The following is a 21450-nucleotide window of genomic DNA, read 5'->3' as shown; positions in this document are numbered from 1 at the left end:
CCTGACTATAAGAGGGAGCAGGTCCAGTCCTTTTCTGTTCTACTTCAGGTCCATCATTGTTCTGAAGGGGGTGCCTGGAGATGACACATTTATATCTGGTCTAAGCTAGTGGGTGGAAATAACTCATTTGCATACCCTAGCCATTGGGGTAAAAGTTCCCTGGACCAACCTTACCCACTTTAGGCATTTTGAAGATGGCGAAAGGTCTTAGGTCATACTCAATTTGGGCTCTTACGGCTGGGTGTGTTTGTGGGGGGGGGGGGGGTGTACAACAGCAGTCCCTGTGTCCTCCCACATCTAACATTAAAATCCAGTTTGAGTCAGCCACTATTTCCCCTATAAACTCATAGACAAAAATCTGGAGAGACAAAAGTAGGACTTTTTTAGCAACTAGACAGTGGATACCTACGATTGTATTGCCATCCAGTAACTTCCTTTCAAGTGCACCCAAATTGTTTGATGTCAAACCCCAGCAGACCTGTCAAGCAGGATCAGACAGTAAAAAAGGCTGTCCACAGCCCCCACTCTGCATATCCTTTGAGGTTCAGTGGAGATATGTCTAGCCATTCAGGGTCCACCTGTCAATCACAATGACCTATTGTGGTGCTCCTGTGAGAAATGTTATACTTCATTCACACACATTTAAATGCTAGTCACTGGCTGGGAGAGGTTGTAGAGCAAATGTATATATGCCTCCAGGAACTTCAGCCAGGGAAAAGGCAACTTTCTAAAAGTTACTTTCCCTTTTAATTTATTGAAATCCAAATTCACATTTGAATTGGATTTTTAATGCCTATTAAAAAAGTTTGTAGAATTATTTTTCTGACTAGTTCTATCCATGAGATACAGTATTAGTATTTGCATCTGCACTCTAATTTTCTCTATCGGCCAACCAGCCTTCCTACAGTGAAAATAGCTTTTGGGTATCAGACACTGTAAGGACGTATTAAACATTAAATATCTACATGTCCTACTTTTAAATACCATGAACCCCAACTGCCCTGTGGGCTAAAAGACCTACATAGAGGGTGACATATTAATATTTAAAAGGGAGATTTTGACCTTTTAAACAGGTTTAGTTTGACAGGTGAAATTACAGTTTTTAAACTGCTACAGACAGTGGCACTGCAAACATGACTGCAGGCCTATACAGGGTAGGCCTGCAGCCATGTTTGCACTGCCATTGCAGTGGGTCGGAAGACAATAGGTGCTGTTGTCCACTGATGTAATTTAACTTCCAGACCCCAGGCACACTTTGTACCATACACTAAAGGCTTATAGGCAAGTTAAATATGCCAAATAGGTGTATGCCAAACAAAACATGTTGAAAGGGGAAGCCCAGGCCCTTTACTACTTTTTAGTAGGGGAAAGTGCACAGAGTACTAAAGTAGAAAAATATAGAGTTCAGCAAAAGGTCACACATTCAGGGTGACCAAGCAGAAAAGGCGGATTTCCCACTGTAATCTACTTGTTACACACAATGCTGTGAGGGAGGTACATCATTCCAGTAAACTATTATATGATGATTCAAGTCTGTGACTATAAAATGCACGGAGACTGCTATGGCAAATGCATGAACAAATTGAGCTATCTTACCAGTACTACACCAGATGCACACAGTTCTCCGCAGCAGGTGGTTTAAACCTCTGGGCTATCGTAAAATGCATGCTCCAGGTGACTAATTAAGTAAGCCAGTATCACTTAAGGTAATTGTTCTTTGTGCCCAATTTCTTTTGGGGCAGGGAAGACCATAGGCTATAATTTAGTGAATTTTCCCTTTCTCCTCACTCTGCCCATTTTCATGACTATGGCTCGCCATAACCTCGCCCCTCATCAATGCTCCCACTCTACCACCAATCCAAATTGTGATCTCCTGCAGCAAACATTTGACATTTTCAGCATAAAATGGATCACCACTTTAAATTTCACTGAGGTGACCAGTCCGCTACCCACCGAGAAGTGTTCTGGTGGCCTGGCCTACCTTTCTTCTCACAAAGTCCTTAATTTGAGCCAGTGGTTTTCGGTGCTTGGCACCTGCACTTAATACTTAGCACCAGCGCTTAGGACAGTCTCCCACGTGGTGGTGCTGTCTGCCAAATTTAAGTATGAGCACAACAACAGCTGTTTATGAATTTAATATACATTAACAATCACTAATACGTGCCACCCAAGCCATTCTTATATCTTTGGGGGGCTTGAATAATATCAATTGTCACACTTGTAGGATTGTGGTGGTTAGTAGTTGTGTTGGTACTGCAATTGGCAGCGCTGGCAGGGGCAATCGATGGTGCAAGCTGCTGTGTACTCCTAATGATGGCCCTGGCACTTACTGTTCCAAATTAACCGCCAACCAATACGCTCTTTAGCCTTGCAATCTATAGGGTGTGCAGGATTGCGATCCAAGGCCGAGCACCTAGCGGTCCTGCCAGGGGTTTGAGGAACTATAAATCAGACAATTTAATCCAGTAACATGATACCATGCATGAATAAACTGGTGCCGTGTCATCATCACGCTTTCTGTGTTATGCTGGTGCAGAAGGGGTTCTTTTTGAAGTCTCCATCCCATACTTTAACTTGAAATGTCTCAGAAGTAGTGCATGTTTTGCCGACAGCAGAGGTTGGAAACACAAAGAAGCAATTGCTACCCTGTTTTCCCAAGCTTTGTCAGCCAAATAGAAACTTACTTCTGTTTGGAAAGTCTTCAACAATGTTGGTTGTTTAACAAAATAATGTGCTTTCTCTCACTTAGTACCCCTACAAATCAGGGGCGGCCGACAAGGCTTGCGGGGGTAGTGGGTGGGCTCGCGGTGGGGGGGGGCAGGGGGGGGGGCTTGGGGTTTCGAGGCTGTTTAAAAAAAAATCATAATAAAGAAATGTTACTTGCCGCCACAGCCACCGGGTCCCGCGTCTTCACTCCTGCTCACCTGTGTCCGAATTCAGGTCGGAACAGGAAGCAAAGCAGGCAGCCAAGCTCCCACCCCTAAGCAAATCACAATGCTCCAAAGGAGCGTTGTGATTGGTCTAAGTGCCGAGACACGCCACTCAGCCAGGGGCTGGCTATAGTGGTAGGCATGTGCTCCATGCAGTTTTAATGCAGCCTGCATGGAGAAAAGGGGAGTGCGCATGACTGTTTTGGGTGGCCCGAGAGGGCCGACCAAACAGTCATTGCGCACAGGACTATTCTACCACTCCTCCCCTGCAGCTCGGCCCCACCCCCTCATACACTAACGCAGCAGGAGGAAAAAATAAAGTGATAATAAAATTCAATTATTATCATTTTATTTTTTCCTTTCTTTGCTGCTCCTGGCGGTGGGGTGACGCTCCTCCGCCTTAGCGGAGGAGCTGTGACTGCTACAAATCCGCATTAGTCAGTCTCCCAGTTCCAGACCCAGTCAGCGGTCTAGTGTGGAGGCGGAAGGGGCTTCTTAGGGCGCTTGTGCGGTAAAATCTTCTGGGGCATTCAAAGTGCTGTATGTTTTTAAAATTGTACTTTGGCAATCATTTTAAAATACTCACTCACTTGTTTCTGCAACTCCTCCCGCCCCGGTCTGTCACGGTGTTTTCAGTGCCGATTGGGCAGGGAGGAAGGAGTAGTACGTCCGGTCTCCCAGTTCCAGACCCAGTCAGCGGTCTAGTGTGGAGGCGGGAGGGGCTACTTAGGGCACATGCCAGGAAGGTCGCGCAGCGGCCGCGAGCAGCGGGCGCGCCACCGGCACGCTGAAGGCGCGCCAAAGGCAAGCCCGTCTGCGCCCGTCCGCGGCCGGCTGGGGCCAGGGGCCAACCATTATGGCCATTTTACCACCTATACAGCATCTGAGCTGCGAAACTTACAAGGTAACTGGCCCATTAGCACAAGTGCCAGGGCGTCTGCTAGGAAACTAGGGATCCTGTAACTTAGAGACTCCTTCTCCGAGCTCCCTACCCGGCCTACCGTGCAGAGTCCTCTTATCATCTGCAAGGACCCTCCTGAATCTATCAGCCCTAAGCCCCTGGCAGAGGAGACCCTTGTTATCACTTACCTAATACCCGCTCTATGGTGAGGCATCAACTCGAAATCTTTCAATTACTTGATTCTGACAAACCGGACATACCACTCTTGTCAGAAACCTGGCTCACTGACCTCGCAGCAATACCAACAGGCTCTTACATAGTCCAGGCCAATAGGTCGTCGGGCAAGTCCGAGGGCAGGTGTCAGCCATTATTCAACAGAAACATAAGTTTACTGCTCTAGGGATCACTGGAGTACCCCTGGTTGACAGCCTTATTTGAATATTTGAATCCCCCAAGTCCCCCTTTATCTGTGCCCTCTTCTACCGACCTCCAGACCACATGCCCTCATTCAATCAATCAATCAATCAGAGTACTTGTAGAGCGCGCTACTTACCCGTGAGGGTCCCAAGGCGCTGAGGGGAGGGAGGGGGTGCTGCTACAGCCCGAAGAGCAAGGTCTTGAGGAGTCATCTGAAGGTGAGTAGGTCTTGGGTCTGCCGTATGTGAGTAGAGAGGGTGTTCCAGGGCTTGGCGGCGAGGTAGGAGAAGGGTCTGCCGCCAGAGGTAGTTCGTTGGATGCGGTGGACAGCGGTGAGGGTGAGGCTGGCAGAGCGGAGCTGGAGGGTGGGGGTGTGGAAGCTGGGTCTGCTGGTCAGGTAGGCTGGTACGGCGTTGTGGAGTGCTTTGTGTGCGTGGGTGAGGAGCTTGAAGGTGATCCTCTTGTTGACGGGGAGCCAGGGTAGGTCTCTCAGGTGGGGGGTGATGTGGCTGTGGCGGGGGACGTTGACGATCAGTTGGGCAGAGGCGTTTTGGATGCGTTGTAGTCGTCGTAGGTGTTTGGATGGGATTCCTGCATAGAGTGCATTGCCGTAGTCCAGTCTGCTACTGACGAGGGCCTGTGTCACCGTTTCACTAGTTTCGGTCGGGATCCACTTGTCGATCCTGCGGAGCATGCGGAGGGTGTTGTAGCATGAGGAGGAGACGGCATTGACCTGCTTAGACATGGAGAGGTAGGAGTCGAGGATGAATCCTAGATTGAGTGCATGGTCGGTGGGTGTTGGTGCTGTTCCCAGTGTGGTCCGCCACCAGGAGTCGTCCCAGGCTGAGGGGGTGGATCCGAGGATGAGGACCTCCGTCTTGTCCGAGTTCAGCTTCAGACGGCTGCTCCTCATTCAGTCGGCGACGGCCTTTATTCCCTCATGGAGGTTGGTTTTGGCGGTGTGTGGGTCCTTGGTGAGGGAGAGGATGAGCTGGGTGTCGTCGGCATAGGAGATGATGTTGAGGTCGTGATGGCGGGCCACTAGTGCGAGGGGGTCCATATAGACGATAAACAGCGTCGGGCTGAGGGATAAGCCATGGGGGACACCGCAGATGATGTCGGTGGCTTCGGATTGGAAGAGTGGGAGGCGGACGCTCTGGGTTCTGCCAGTGAGGAAGGACGTGGTCCAGTCAAGGGCCTTCTCTTGGATTCCGGCTTCTAGGAGGCGTGTCTTTAGAGTGTGATGGCAGACCGTGTCGAAGGCGGCTGACAGGTCCAGGAGGATGAGGGCTGATGTTTCGCCGTTGTCTAGTTGGCGTCTGATGTCATCTGTGGTGGTGATGAGGGCTGTCTCGGTGCTGTGGTTTCGTCTGAATCCGGACTGGGACGGGTCCAAGATGTTATTGTCTTCCAGGTGGCGGGTCAGTTGCATGTTGTCGATTTTCTCGATGACCTTTGCCGGGAATGGGAGCAGGGAGATGGGCAGGAAGTTCTTGAGTTCCTTGGGGTCTGCTTTGGTCTTCTTGAGGAGGGCGTTGATTTCGGCATGCTTCCAGCTTTCTGGGAATGTCGCTGTTTCAAAGGAGATGTTGATGACCTTCCGTGGTTGGGGTGCGATGGCTGCGTCAGACGGAGATCCTGAGTGGATGGAGTTCATGACCTTGCGTGTCTCGTCGTCGTTGACGTTGGACCAGGAGGTCAGGCGGTTGGCGCTGGTGGTGTTCACAGGGGAGGTGTAGTCTGGTTTAGTCGGGGCGGTCGTGGTGTTGAAGCTGTTGTGGATGTCAGCGATCTTGCGCTGGAAGAAGATGGCTAGTGAGTCGCACAGTTCTTGTGAGGGCGGGATGTAGTTGGCGCTGGGGTTGGAGAGTTCCTTTACGATGCTGCAGAGCTCTTTGCTATTATGCACGTTGTTGTCCAAGTGGTCTTTGAAGAAGGATCTCTTGGCTAGTCTGATGAGGTGGTGGTGTCTGCAGGTATCGTCCTTGTGGGCTGCGTGGTTGTCCAGTGTGCGTTCGTGTAGCCATGTCTTCCCCAGTTTTCGGCATGCGCGTTTGGAGGCCTGGAGCTCGTTGGTGAACCACGTGGCTCTCTTGCTGGTGTGGCTGTTGGAGGGTTTCTTAAGCGGGGCGAGGGTGTTGGCGCAGTCGTCGATCCACTGTCTGAGGTTGTGAGCTGCAGCGTCAGAGTTGGTCGGGTCGGTGGGTAGGTTCTTGGCGAGGGAGGTGAGCAGCTGGTCTTCGGTGACTTTGCTCCAGCAGCCGCAAGGCAGCTGTTGGGTGCGATGGTGCGTGGTTGGTTTCTTGAAGGTGAAGTGGATGCCGCGGTGGTCAGTCCAGTGGAGTTCGGTGGTGTGATCGAAGGTGACGTGGGAGCCTGTGGAGAAGATGGGGTCACCGTGTGGCTGGCGGCGTGGGTAGGTGTGGTGACGAGTTATCTGAGGCCGAGGTTGGCGAGGTTGTCGATCAGGGTGTGGGAGTTGGCGTTGATGTTGTTCTCGAGGGGGAAGTTCAGGTCCCCGAGGAGGATGTAGTTCGTGGAGGCGAGTGCGTGGGTGCTGCGAGATCGGCGATGGAGTCGCTGAACTGAGCCCGGGGTCTGGGTGGTCTGTAAATGAGTGTTTCTCTGAGGGTGGTGTTGGGGTCGGTGTGTATCCGGAAGTGAAGGTGTTCGGCGGTGTTGAGGGTGTCATATGCGTGGGTGGCGACTTTGTTGACTTGTGGATGATGGCTATTCTTCCTCCCATTCCATTGGTGCGATCCCTGCGGGTGATCTTGTAGCCATCTGGGAAGGCTATGGCGATGACGGGCACCGAAGAGTCGTTCCACCAGGTCTTGGTCAGGAAGGTCACGTCTGGGGCAAAGGTGTTGAGCAGATCCCAGAGCTCGACGGCGTGTTTGCGTGCGGAGCGGGTGTTGAGCAGTATGCAGCGGAGGTGGTTGGGTCCAGACCTTGGAGGTTTGGTGTTTCTGTCGCAGGTGAAGCTGCAGGTACGGCAGGAGAAGGGTCCGTAGGTCTGTTTTGAGGCGGCCTGGAAGCAGGTGTGGTTTCGGCCGGCATTGAGTGCGTGGATGGTGCTGGCATCGTAGTGGATTCTGGTGTCATGGCGTTCGCGGGGTTCTGGCGCTGGGCACGGTCCAGGCACGGACGGGCGCAGACGGGCTTGCATTTGGCGCACCTTCGGCTAGTAGGCAAATTAATCTCCCAATTAGTCATTAACCTCCCCAGGATCATTATTCTACGAGACTTCAATTACTGGCCCACCGATACGCATGAGAGTGCCAGCTCCGTAGAGTTCACGGACCTTCTATCAGGCATGAATTGCATCCAACATATGCATAAGGCCACCCACGTTAAGGGGCACATCCTGGATCAGGTCTGGACCTCCAAACTAGAAATAACATCACCGCTAGTTTCCCCATGCACATGGTCAGACCATCACCTCATTACATTCACCACGGCCTGCAACCCTCCTATTAAACCTCCCCTGGCGGGCAATCTCCGGGCCAGAAACTGGAAGGGGGCCAATATTGGTGACTTTTGCACTTTATTAAAAGCCACATCACCTACTGATCAAGGCTCCCTCTGTAATCAGGCACTAAGCCTCGATCAATGACTTGAATCAGCCAGCAACAAGGTTGCCCCCTTTAAGAGAACCAAACTTAAACGCCCCCATGATGCTCAACGCTGGTTCTCCGATGACCTGAAAAGGATAAAACTGGCACTCAGGCAAGCTGAGCGCCGCTGGAGACGAGATTATGCCCCTGGGGAAAAACCCACCTATGTAGCCCTGATAAAAAACTATAAAGACTCTATCCTCCAGACCAAGGCAACCTACTTCTCTTAGAAAATCATGAACTCAGCCACTAAGACTAAGGACATTTTCGCAATAGTGGATGAGCTTGCGCAACCTGACAGAGTGATAGCCAAACCTGCCCCCTGACAAACATTTTGCGACTCCCTGCACTCATTCTTCATCGACAAAATTGCCTCAATTAAAAATAACATTCTCACACCCCTAACCACCCCCCCCATTACATGTAAAAATCCCCTCATGCTGGACCAAATTCCCCTGATTTCCAGGAAAGAGTTCTTGGTCCTCCTAAAAAAAGTGGGATCTGGCTTTCCCAATGACTGCTGCCCTCCACATATCATACAAGAGGCCTTCCTTACCTGCCCTGACCCACCCCTTTCACTCCTCAACAACTCCCTTAAACAAGGCATTGTCCCTGACACCTTCCAACATGCTGAGATTGTCCCAATCCTGAAGAAACCGAATGCCGACTCCTCGGACTTGAGCAACTTCCGCCCAATCTCCCTACTCCCCTACCTTAGTAAGATCTCAGCTCATTTATTGAGCACTCTCAGTTTCTCGATCCTCTGCAGGCAGGATTTAGACCAGCACACTCCAAGGAGTCAGCCATCCTGGCAGTCATGGACGTGCTAAGGAGAGGAGCCGATAAAAACATCACCCAGCCCCTGGTACTTCTAGACCTGTCAGCTGCTTTTGACACGGTCGATCATGATCTCCTGATCGATCGTGTCAGCAATGCTGGCATCCAGGGTTTGGCTCTTAGGTGGATTTCCTCCTTTTTACACAATCGATTCCAGGCAGTCCGCCTTGCCAACTTCTCGGCCAAAAAAAAACAGGTTGACCTGCGGGGTTCCCCAGGGTTCCTCCCTATTGCCCCTCCTGTTTAATTTATACATGCAACCCTGATTGTGTCATTACGCAATAGTCAAGTTACAACTTTTAACTATGCCGTCGACCTCCAGCTGGTGTTCGAAATTGATTCTTCTAACACATCAGTCTCCAATTTACAATCCACCATGACCTCTATTAGCGAATGGATGTACGCCAACTAATTAAAACTCAACCCCGACAAAACTGAGCTGATCCTGACTGGAGGCACCACGAACCCCTGGAATTCTAACTTCTGGCCCCCACTTCTGGGCAGCTCCCCTCGCCCAGTGGATGCCGTAAAAAGCCTTGGGGTCATAATCTGCAACGACCTGTCTATGAAATCCCAAATTAGCGCAGTGGTATCTTCTTGCTTTTTCCACCTACGCAGAATTCGGAAGATCTGCAGATTTCTGACCACCGAGGCCCTCACCCTTGTCACTCTGGCCTTGGTCATCTCTCGCATCGATTATGTCAACTCACTTTATGTTGGCGTTCCAGCATACCAACTCCGCCGTTTACAACTGGTACAAAACCAAGCAGCCAGACTCATTTTCCATCAACCCAAGCATCAACATGTCAGCCCCCTGATGAAGAGCCTCCACTGGCTTCCGGTGGCCAAACGCTGTGCATTCAAATTGGGCTGCACCATTTTTAAAACCCTCGCTGGCCAGGGCCCAGCTTTCATCTCATCTAGGATCCATCGCTATGTCCCCGTACGCGAACTCCGCTCCTCCCACCTCAACCTGCTCATGATCCCCACCTTCAAACGTAAAAAACACGGTGGCCTCAGACTCTCCGTCCTGGCCCCTCACTTCTGGAACTCCCTCCCGACTGAGATCAGTAACCTCTTACACCCAATTTAGAATACTTCTTAAAACCCTTCTCTTCTTGCAAGCATACGAGTAAACCTCCTGTCATCACTCCGCTGCCACCCTCCCGCTCTCAGCACCATGAAACCGATTGGTAAAAGCGCGCTCTACAAATAATTTTAACATAACATAACGTAACATCTCCCTTTCCTTTGCCCCTTTAGCCCCTCTCATTCGCCCTGCTTGTCATGTAATATATTTTTTATATTATATACCAGTGCCATTGTTGGAAAGTCTGAAGCTCACACCCACCCAATCTTACTAAGGTAGGCCCCGAGCCGTGGCCCTTGTTGTCGCAGGCACCCACATGTACTCACACACCTGCTGCTACCAGAACATGAACCTGAGCCTGTCAAATACGCACACAATGCAACCTATGAAAAATGTAAATTGTAAATTGATACTTGTATAGCGCACAGCTCACCCGCAAGGGTCTCAAGGCGCTTGTACGAATACCGCTGTGGAACCCATCCTGGCTTTCCCTGTGAGGTGTCTACTCCTGGGCACCCCCAAGGTGGAGGCCAGGCATCCTTAGCGTTGAGGGGGCCGTTGTGGAGATTAAGCAAGCTATTGCCCGGAGTTGCAGAGTGGGACTCCATGATTGGAATAGGCACCAAGGCGAGAATTATCAGGTCCGTGGAATTTTGAGTCCAAGACCCGCCGAGGCGGGGAATTGAACCCTGGTCCCGGGCTAGACCTCTGCATCAGGGTCTGCCGCTCTAACCATTGAGCCACACTTCTCCACTACACTCCACAAAAATGGATATAAAACATGCAGACAAGCCCTGATACCCATTCAACGACCCCTCACCTCTAAAACAGGAAGAATATAGACAGATGCTGATAACTCTTTAGCAGTTCATGTAAATTCACGCCTTAGCCCCCACCCACCCCCGGAGAGGCGCTTGTCTTCAAGTCGGTACATTGCTGCATGAACGTGCAGCTATAGTTAGCTCAGTGACCTATTCACCCTCCCAAAATCGATGCTTCGGAGGAAGGGATTGGGAAGCAGTTCTTTGGAAATCCCTAAGCTTTCCGGCTAAAACGCATCCTTTCTGGGCCAAGAGCCCGCTCTGGCCCTGGCCTCGCTGTGCACATCATGGGCTGGGCACATGTCCAAACCTCTGGAACATCTGGGCTTGGCAGGCACTGCAGCAGACGAAGCGCCCCCTGGGACCCACGCTTCACTCTGGAACGTCAGAGGCCTTCTGAAAAATATGCATGGCTGGTATGTGGGGGAGACAGTATTGTGGGATGATGTGCTTGTATAGCAACAGCAACTTCCACAGAGGGGGGCAACTTTAGGATTGTAGAAAAGTGTTTCTCTCATGGGAATGCTCCCCTAGGCAATCAGTCTCATTGAGGGAGTGTGGGTGTGAAGAGATGCTCTTCTAAGAGGGTGTTCTGATGGTATTCGGTCAACATTTCGAAATAAAAAAGAGAGAAAACAAACATTACCAAAAATAATTAAATAAATACAAAATAAATATAAAAATAAAAAAAGTCAGAAAACAGAAGTTGGTAAACCAAATGTTCGAAAAAATAGGAAGTCCGAAATACTTTAAAAAGATGTAAAACAGGGAATAATGGAATTCTGCATACCAGTGGGGGGAGGGGGGTTTCATTGTTCAATTGTAATGAGGGTGAGTTTCAACCTCCTCAAGTTTGTTTGAAGCCCATCGATGCACAAGCAGATAGATAAAGCGGGTTATGCTAGAGCTGTATGCACCGTAATTTTTCTTAAGCGTACTGGTCTACAGAGCATTAAATGTAAGAGCTACAAATGTATGTACAGGGAAACTGCTAATACTACCAATATAAAAGTTTTTAAAAAAGTACTGTAAAGCGCTCTGATACCCCCGTGGGTCATGTTTGCGCTATATAAAACTTTATAAAGAAATAAATACGATGTAAAAAATGTTTAAATGGGTAAGGAGGAGGGTTAGAGATAGCATTAAGATTAGAATAATGGTAAGGTTACGCGACGGGTGGAATAGGTTGATAGTAAGATTAGAGTTAAGACTTGTGGATATTGTTAGAAGCAGGGTGACAAATTGGGTTAGGCATGGTGTTAGGGTTATGAAGAGGGATGACTGATGTCAGGGGTAGTAGGAGTTAGGATTAGGGTATGTACCAATAAGGGGTAAGTGGTAGGTGAGCATTAGGGTTAGAGGTGAGAATGGTGGTTAGGGTAGCTTGCAGAAAGAGTTAAATCCTGTAAGGGAAAAAAATAGAAACACTTACAAAATGTCGAACTTTTTGCTATACTACTTTCTTCAATTGTTGTATTCTTTAGTTCAAGACAAGCAGCAGATAACAAACATAGCTTGAATGTTACTTCCAGAATCTTTACTCAAGTGGCTTTTTAAACATGTCTCGAGTAACAACATAAACAATATATAATGTTTTCCTACTTAGGATTCTGATATATATCCTGCCTTTGGACACTCCATCATTTCCATGTGCTTTTTTGTTTCGACTGAATAGTCATGGGCGGCTCATCCATAGGAGCGTGGGGGGATGGGGGAGTGCTGGCCCCCTACTGTGAGACACTACACCCCAGATAGACTTCTTACTGTCATTCATTTGGAACCAGCAGGGTAGGGGCGGGCCTACGGAGCAATTTGGCAAGGACTGAATGAGAAGCTGTTTAAATGAACTGCGCATGTCAGATTGGCCGGTGTTTTTGCTCTGGCCAGCCGGACATGCTCAGTTTATACTTCCATAAGCAGAGCTTCCTGGGAGCTGGAAGAGCGCAGACACAGCCCCATTGGTCTCCAATGGAGCGTTGTGTTTCCCTGACCCAGCCAATCCCGGCACTGCTCTTATGCTGTTTGGAATAAAAGCAGCATGACAGCAGTGCGTGGATTGGCTCGGATGCTATTGCCCAGCATGTACATCTTTGCCTGCAGCACCGGTCTGAGGCTAAGATCATTTAAGGTAATAGTACTATTATTTTATTTATACCAGAGCTCCCAATATGCTGCAAAAAATAATTTGTATTGCAAAGTTGATCGGTGCACGTTCTATATAAATAAAACGTACCTATACATAGAATATGCCCAGATCACTTCTGCGATATAAATTTAAGGGTATCCGTCCTCAATAAAAACGTTACATTTTTACGTGCCCCACCACTTTCAAAAGCCGCCAGTCGCCGCTGTGAGTACTTTATTAGTGACATGGGAGAGGTAAAGGCAGGAGGGGCCCAGTGAAAGAAATCAGGAAAGAGGGAGGAGTTAGGAGATGGGGATGAGGGGAAGGGGGAGCCAGAAGACCCCGGGGGTAGGAGCATCCAGTCTCGTGTCGGGGTACCACGTGGGTGGACGGCGTACCCCCACTTATTTTACCGGGTTGACGCCGTCCCCCCTGCCAAACAGCTGGACTTCACTCTTTGGCCACTCTGGGACGAGATCGGCGCACGCTGCACACGCGCTGGCTTCTCAGATGCAATCGCATCTAAGGGGTGAGCGAGGGGAGGCAACTAGCCCGAGGGTGCAAGCCACACTTTGTGATGTCACTTCCTGTCGTGACGTCACTTCTGCTGACAGCGTCCCCCCACTTTTTTTTTAGGACTTGTGCCCTGGGAGCATCCACATGAAAAGGACGAAATTCAGGGCTAGGAGGAGCTCCTTTGTGTCTGCCCTCAATAACTTTTCTTTAGCAGTGGGGAAAGTCTGGGTCCCATAGGAGCTATGTCTTGCTGTGCCTTTTGTTTAGGGAAGTCTGCAATCAAACGTTTTTACTAATTACTTTCTGCAATATCAAGTCGCAGCTGACTGTTTGAGCCAGTATCTTCTAAACTGAAGCCTCGAGGACATACCTGCGATTTTTGCCTCTGCCCATTTAATCAGGTCTCTCCTCCACAGTCCTACTTGTGGGGGAGGGGGGATGGGGGCATTAACCTTCCAGTTCATGCTATTGCTCTTTTAGCAAGGACAAACAGTAGGCAATTAAGCCTAGCTTCCATTTTCTTCTTCATGTGGGTCAACAGCCCAAGCATGCCCGCCTCATGGGCCTTTGGGATTACTCTGTTTGTTGCCACTTCCTGGGTGATCACCTTCCAATACCTTACAATACTTGTTCATCCCCAGAACATGTGTACCAAGACAAGTTCATTAGAGCTGCATTTAATGCAGGAGTCTCCAACTTTTCCTATTGAGAGAGCTACTTCTGACTACGGAAAATCTTGCTGAGCCACTGCCCAACATGAGGATTCGGAAAGAGTACACAACTTAGACTCTGCTATTCGAGTAACCCCAGTTTTGCACCAGTGAACAGACAGCCTTATCACAATAGCTGTATCACAAAAGGGTATAAAGGTAAGGACATCTAAAGAAAAGGAGTGAAAAGAAAGAAAATCAACTAGAAAGTGATGAAGAAAGAAAGCAGAGAGAGGAAGAAAGAAAGAAGAGAAAGAAAGAAGAGAAAGAAAGAAAGAAAGATGAGAAAGAAAGAGAGAAGAAAAGAAACAAAGGAAGAAAGAAAGAAAGAAAGAAAGAAAGAAAGACAGAAAGAAAGAAAGAAACAGCAGAAAGGGGGAAGGAGCAAAAAAGAAAGGAAGAAAAGGAAAGGAGCGGATAAAAGAAAAAAGAAATAGAAAGGAATGAAGAAAGAACACGTTGACACTAACAGATGTTTGCCTTGAGTACAGGCTAGGATCAGAAACACATTTCTCAGTTCATGATCAGGCCTTTAATCATGCACATAGAGTCAATGCATATGTTAGAGTGAGGAAATACACGCTAAGGATTATTTATGAGCCCTTGCGTCACTTTTGCGCCACCGGTGCGTCACTTTTTGTGACGACCCGGTAGCGTAAAAAATGCGCAATGTTGCGTCATATTTACAAAGTGACACATCTAGTTAGATGCATCACTTTGTAAACCCCTGCGCCACATTATACCTGCGCCAGGTATAATGTATGCAGGGTGGGCGTTCTGATGCAAGTAAGCCTCGTAGAAGTGACGCAGTGAAAATTTCACTGCGTCACTTCTAGGACGCAAATGCGTCAATATCTTACGCCTGCCTCACAGCAGGCTAAGACTGGCGCAGGCACATTTGAAATGGGACTTGCCCATGTGAAATGACCCATTGATGGAGTTGCGTCACTTTTGTGACACACTCCAGCAATGCATCCTTTTTGTGCCTACAGATACGTCAGAAATACTGACGTATCTGTAACTCCTTGCGACATGATGCATCATACTGTAAATATGACGCATCCAGCTTGTCGCAAGGAGGGTGCAATGAAAAGTGACGCATCGCTGTTTTCACGCAGCATTGCGTCACTTTTCTTAAATGAGGCCCTTTATGTTTATTATATAAACCTCTCAGATGCTTTCAGTAATACCTGCATGAGGGATACTGCCGTATATGTTTGGGCTTGTTACCTTGCAAGATGGTGCACTGACTGCACTGCAATTGTTAAATAAAACTACTTGATTAAGAATTAGAACCAGGGAACAACGCTGTGGGGTGCATAATCTTGCTGTCACTGAATTCCAAGAACACTTCTATGACGGGGAGAAGAATGTTTTGGTTTTGCTAACCCTTTGTTTCATACAACAATTATTTTTACTTTTACAAACATCAAGTGGGTGAGGGAAACCGTGAGTTAGCTTGGTGATATATGGGAAAAGCAATACTTGGCTGTAGATCCAAAACCATTTATTCTTGACCATTGAGACTAAATAATGCAATTGACACTAAATAAGATGATATTCATAATCTTAAAACAAACATGTTCCATGGATGAGCATCCACTCCCAACCTACCCTGGGTCCAGCCTTCATCAAATGCTGCAACTCTACTACTACCATCCCAAACTGTCCACAGCAGACATTAAATATTGCAATGAAAGTCATAGTAACAGAAAACCCCTTGAAAACTCCTTACAACGTATATAATGGGAAGTTATTAAAACCTTCAAGTGTGATACATTTTCAAATGATGTTCCTCGGTTTAAATATGGCGCATGTTGAACAGTGGAATGTTGGTATTAGAGGAAGGGAAGACATGGAAGGCAGCTGCAGACTAGCAGAGCATGTTGCTCTTCCCTTACGAAACAATCTAGACAAGGTTTCTGCAGTGTAATTTTTGTTTTTTAAGTTTATCCCTCACCGAATGACTATGAACGGTGTTTCATCACTCACTTAAAATGCCACAAAAAAGTGCACAAACATTGTAATCACATGCCATAGTGAAATATGATCTTTTTATAGAACATGATGAAATCAAACTATGGTTAATTTTCTTCTTACTCAAATTTGTGCAGGAAACATTGAACCTTCATTGGAAAGTTGTACTACTTTATTAATCTGGTGGAATTATCCCTTGCATAAATACTCAATATGTAGATGAAGGTGAATCTCTAACATGGAGAATCCTTGAGCTGACAATTCTCCTCTAATGGAGATTTATTGCTTCACAACTCAGGGTATTATGCACTCATTCCATGGCCTGAAAGAGTTAGACAGTAATGTAAAATCCTTCTATTTCTAGAATGAATGCTAAATTTGTAGGACAATCCACTTGATGATTGTTGTCCACCATACTATCTCGATGGTGTAGGGAATTACTCCGGTAGATTCTCCTATGGATTTAACATTTCCATGAAATAGGGTGAGCTTTAATAACTTTCCAACTCTAAGTCCTAAATCCATTCCTAAGTGTAAAATTGTAAATGCAAAGAAGAACAAGAGAAAGATTGATAGAAACTATTAGGTGGAGACCTTTTTGGAGTCACATACACAAGAAAGAGACCCCAAACATAGTATAACTGAATGAGCTTCCATATCATGAGGAAAGTTTTATGCTTAGTTCACCGGCAGGAGGGGTTCTTTCAAAGTGGTAGGGTGTAAATGTCCACCAAAAAAAGAGCTGCACAAAGGTCTCCTGAGTAACTGTTGACAAAATGGCAAAATAGTGCATTGTAAATAATAACTGTCAAGTATTTATTTGCATTAATTTCTGCCAAACTATTATGAAAGAAATTTAAATTTCATTTAGAACTGCTTTACATACCACCTGAACCACAGCATAATATGTCATAGCTGACAGAGATTATTTGTGAATGAGTTGCATGGTGAATACTGAATTTGGGCACTAAACAGATCACATTAATGTGTAGCATTAAACACAGTGAAGAGTATCATGAGACTAAGAAATATGTATCAGAAAGATAGAAAGAAAATAAGGAGCACATGTATGAAAGAACAGGTTTGCGAGTCAATATCGATTTTTTGCGAAGCTCTAGTAAGGACTCGCAAACTGCTATGTAGGTAGGTTTGGCATTTAAAATAGCGATTCCTATGCATTCCATATTTGCGACTCGCAAATTACGAGTTACAAATAAGGATTGGCTTCCCATTCATTTATATGGGCCAGGAGGCCCATAGGAATGAATAGGAATTGCATGTGCAATTTGCGAGTACCCAATAGGTACTCGCAAATTGCGCAGGCAATTTCAAGGGTGCAAGGGTTCTAAAAGGAAACCCTGTTGCTCCCCTGAAATATGCATGTGTGCACATGTGGCGATGTGTGTGTGCCACATGGCACTTTTAAAAAAGCAAAAAAGTGCTTTTTTTCGAGGAAATCGCAAATTACCACCAACTTGAAGTTGGTGGTAATTTGCGATTCCTTACAGCAGTATCGCAATTTGCGATGGCTACTGGAATAGCATTTAGGGAACCGCATTAGGCGATTCTCTAAAGGCATGGGCAAAATAGGGAATCGCACAATTTGCGATTCCTTATTTTGCGAGTAGGTTTTTCTTTCCTACATTGCACACAGCTAAATTGCGATCGCAAATGCTGAAATTCAAAGACAAGATAGTCCAAGATTTGACAAAAAGAAGCGCTGTTGTGGGGCATGACTTAGGTTGGAGAGCTGGATGGACCAGCTCTAGGGTTCTTGAGTAAAGGTAGTACAATGGCAGATCTGAGGTACCTTGGGGTAGCATCAATGCTGAGATGGTGAGCTAGCACTGAACGAATATTGTCAGACAAGACAGAACGCGAGATAAGAGGGAACATGTTTGCGAGTCGAACACATCAAATGGTCCACAGGAGGGGTTAACCATCCTCTTGTGTAGGGATCAGCTCCCGCTAGTATGTTGGGTAGAGGACACAGAGGACATAGACTACTGCTCAAAAAGCATTGGCTATGAAGGGGAACTCATTAAATAGTCCAATACTTTCATGGTGTGCCAAGCGAGCCTGACAGTCCCCGCAGGATTTTGGAGTTCAACTGCACCCACAAAAAAATTGCAAGAATTTTTCTAAATTGTATACTAGTTAGCTCAATTTCCATTGAAAAAGTCCAGGAAGGATGATATAGGCAATTCACAAAATATAATTTATTGTGGCCTACAAGTTTTATAGCTTTTGACGGGTCTATATTTTATTTCCTACCACCTTCTACAATGCCTCTCTGAAATACATTCTTAGTCATATGTTATGATTGAATATCTTCTTGGACAAGGCAATGTAAAAAAAAAAAGATACACAAAGATCATAATCTCAGACCACAGATGGAGAACAATTGCTAATGTTACAGAGATCTTACCGATTCAGACAGCAAACATGTTACCCCAATCTTACAGGCTCAGGTTTCAGACAGCAGGCATTATTAACTCCCAAATATTACCATTAAATATACATTTGCTAATGCAATACTGTTGTCAGCAAGCCCCAACCTCACAGTTAATGGGAAAAGACACTTGGCTGTCAAATGTGAGCTTCTCATTTCAGAAAAATAAACTCAGTTGTCCCGTTTAAAGCAGGTTCTAATTATCAAAAAGGAGAACAATCCCTAACAAAAGCTGTCACCTTGATGAAAAAACATTATTTCGTTCTGAAATACCAAACTTGTATTTTCACTAAATAATGTTTGGTGTCCAAACATCGGGTCATCGTTTTCACTACGTGCTCACATTCAAATATAGTACTGTCTAAATGTGATAATTCCTATCTTGTGTGCCAAAGCATCACCTTTATAATATTGAGACAATGTAGAAGGGGTATAAGATCCTGTTTCCTGGCACATGGAGATGAATTAATGGTAACTTAGCCTTGATAAATGGGGAGACCCCTTTCCCATTTATATCATAAAACAGTTTAAGTGAATCAAGTCAAGTTAGATGAAGTTATAATTTTTGGGTAAATTCCATTCAATGATGATTCAAAATATGTTTATTGATTTAAGTGTCCATAGTCCAGAGGGTTTCTTAAAGGATCAGAAACACAGTGTTTTTTATTCCTGGCAGCCACTGTATGTACCCCCGACGGTGAGAAAGGAAAATATAGACAGGAGGAAGAAGAAGGTCTTGCGCTGGGTCTGTCACACAGTTTTATCGGTTCGTGGGCATTAGTCAGGTCTAGGTCTGCTACGCCTACAGCACGGGAGGGTATGATTGGCCTCGTGTTTGCCATCCTAGGGTGGTTTGTGTGAGGACAGGTAGTTGTCTAGGGTGAGCCACAGTTCGCTCTTTGTGTGCGTTTTGGGTGTATGGTTGGAAGTTATAGTGTCATCCCCCCGTAGGAAGGTGATCCAGTTAAACCAGGCCTTGAAGGACGCTTTCCCCGTGTCTTTCCAGTTGTTTAGGACCGTTTTGACTGCTGCCGTTAGTAGGAGGTCGATGAGGTCTCTGTCTTCCCTAGACTGGATAGTCGGTGTCATGAAGGCCGTGGCTAGGCTGTGGAAGTCTAGTTGTAGGGTAGTGTCTAGTATGTTGTTTATGAAGTCGGTTATCCTATTCCAAAATGTTTTAACTCGGGGGCAGTGGAATATTAGGTGGGCTAGGTCCCCTTTCTGTTTATTATTGGATAAAAGAAACCAAAGCATCCAACACACCAGAAGGGACCGAAACACGAGTTGGCTGTTTTGGTTTCTTTTATCCAATAACAGTGATTCTGATCCTTTCACAATCAATATGTCAAGAATTGTATCTATTGTGCCAGGGCTACAATTATACCAGGGTTGGGCCTCCTCGTGCCCTTGAGACCTCACAATATGCCAAGAATGGTTTTACTTTATAATAATGTTATTTTGGGGCACACTATGTTATTCAGTGCACTATTGCTGGCATTGCATTGTGGCCTTGGTACAGTACTTCATATCTCGGTGAGGGGTGCTGGAGTGCATTTCGGGTGGGTAGTGCCCCACGTCGTTAGGGAATGCACAGTGGCATAGTGTTGTATTGGTTGACTACCTTTAGGAAGTTGCCAAGGGAAGGTATATTACGTTCTTGAAATGGCATGGAGATGGGCCCTCTGCACCCCTTGATGTTAAAACGATGAATTATTCATCTAGTAAACAAATGCACGTTTAATGGATGCTTTTGGCCCAAATGAGACCTTTGAAAGATGAGTCATCTGTTAGTCTGTGGTCAAACACAAACTGAATGAAGTGGCAGTGGGTTGTTAAATGTGGTACACAAAGTCATTTGCAAACACATGGTCTGTGTTAAGGTATACTTAACATGCCACGGTATGCAAAGCAGACAGGTCTGATGCACATAAATCATTGAAACCACAAGCACACTCTATGTGGTATAGATGGTAGCTATGCATTGTGCAACACTTAGAAAGGACAATGAAAACTTGCTTGTTAGTGTTAATTTAAAATATGTAATTTGCACTTGTGTAATGTGTTTAAATATATTCTTAAAGTGAAGCGAATGAACAGCAAGGTTATAACTAAATATCCAGTAATTGAAATGGAAATGGTTTCTGCCATACGCCTATTCATATACATCTAGTTCACAGTGACATTTCTTACACATTAAGACAACACACTCGACTTGACACCTCTGCCCTCAAATCGAGCGTGCACGTGCCCCAGCACCCACAAATTTAAAGTACTTGAACCCTGCGCGCCAAAGCATGGCATGGACCATAAAATACATCCCTCGCCCTCCACACCTCCACAGGTCTGGGGTCTCGTGCGGTGCCTGCCGTTGACCCCGGGCCACCCAAGCTCTCGCAGCCGCCTCTGTGAGCTATGTTTGGGGCTGGGGTGAGCTGGGGCTATCGAGGCGGGTGTCTGGTTTCCATCCCCTTGAACTGCACTGTGGCGGAGGAATGTTGTGACGAGGTGACAGCAGAACAAAGGTCTGAGTGAAAAATGAGTTTTAAGCGAAGAGTGAGGCCTCCGCATGGATACCTATAGGGGTGGAAAGGAGAGCCGGCTACAGGCAGGGGCCCCACCAACCTCTGACCCTGCGGACATGGGGTCAGCTGTTCCCTCACCCCTCACGAGCCAGGCTCCAGACCCCCTCTGAGTGTGCTGCTGACAGCTGACCCCCTGTCCCCTCACTGTACCCAGAGCTCAGTATCCCCGGCCCTCCCGGTACCTCTCCGATTCTCCATCCTGGCCCGGGTCGGCCGGTTCCGGGCGCACACCCCTCCTCCGGGCCCGCTCCGGGTCTCCCTCTCCCGTGGCAGCTGCCGGCGGACCCAAGTCACAACAAACAAGGAACCGGGACCCCGGCCGGGGGAGGGAACTCCGAAAACAGAGCGCGTGGCCGCCCCCTCCCAGGATTCCAGCGGTATCAGTAACTAACTCCCAAAACTTTCCAAAGGCTGCCCTCTGCAGGAAGGCGGCGCGCAGGGACGGGTGGAGAGAGAGCGCGGTTGAGCAGGGAGG

General features: G+C 47.1%; 1 protein-coding gene across 1 annotated transcript in view; it reads right to left on the bottom strand.

Annotated features, from left to right (window-relative positions):
- The window catches only part of LOC144790871 (actin filament-associated protein 1-like 2), a 266716-nt gene extending 245469 nt beyond the window's left edge, over window positions 1–21247 (bottom strand). The window contains exon 1 of the mRNA XM_078665527.1: window positions 21158–21247. Within this exon, the coding sequence (XP_078521653.1) occupies window positions 21158–21173 (16 nt within the window). The 5' untranslated portion in view covers window positions 21174–21247. The remainder of the gene's footprint in view (window positions 1–21157) is intronic.
- Between the last annotated feature and the right edge of the window lie 203 nt (window positions 21248–21450).

Source organism: Lissotriton helveticus, chromosome 11 (genome assembly GCF_964261635.1).
Source record: "Lissotriton helveticus chromosome 11, aLisHel1.1, whole genome shotgun sequence".
NCBI lineage: Eukaryota > Metazoa > Chordata > Amphibia > Caudata > Salamandridae > Lissotriton > Lissotriton helveticus.
This window is presented reverse-complemented; position numbering and strand designations above follow the sequence as displayed.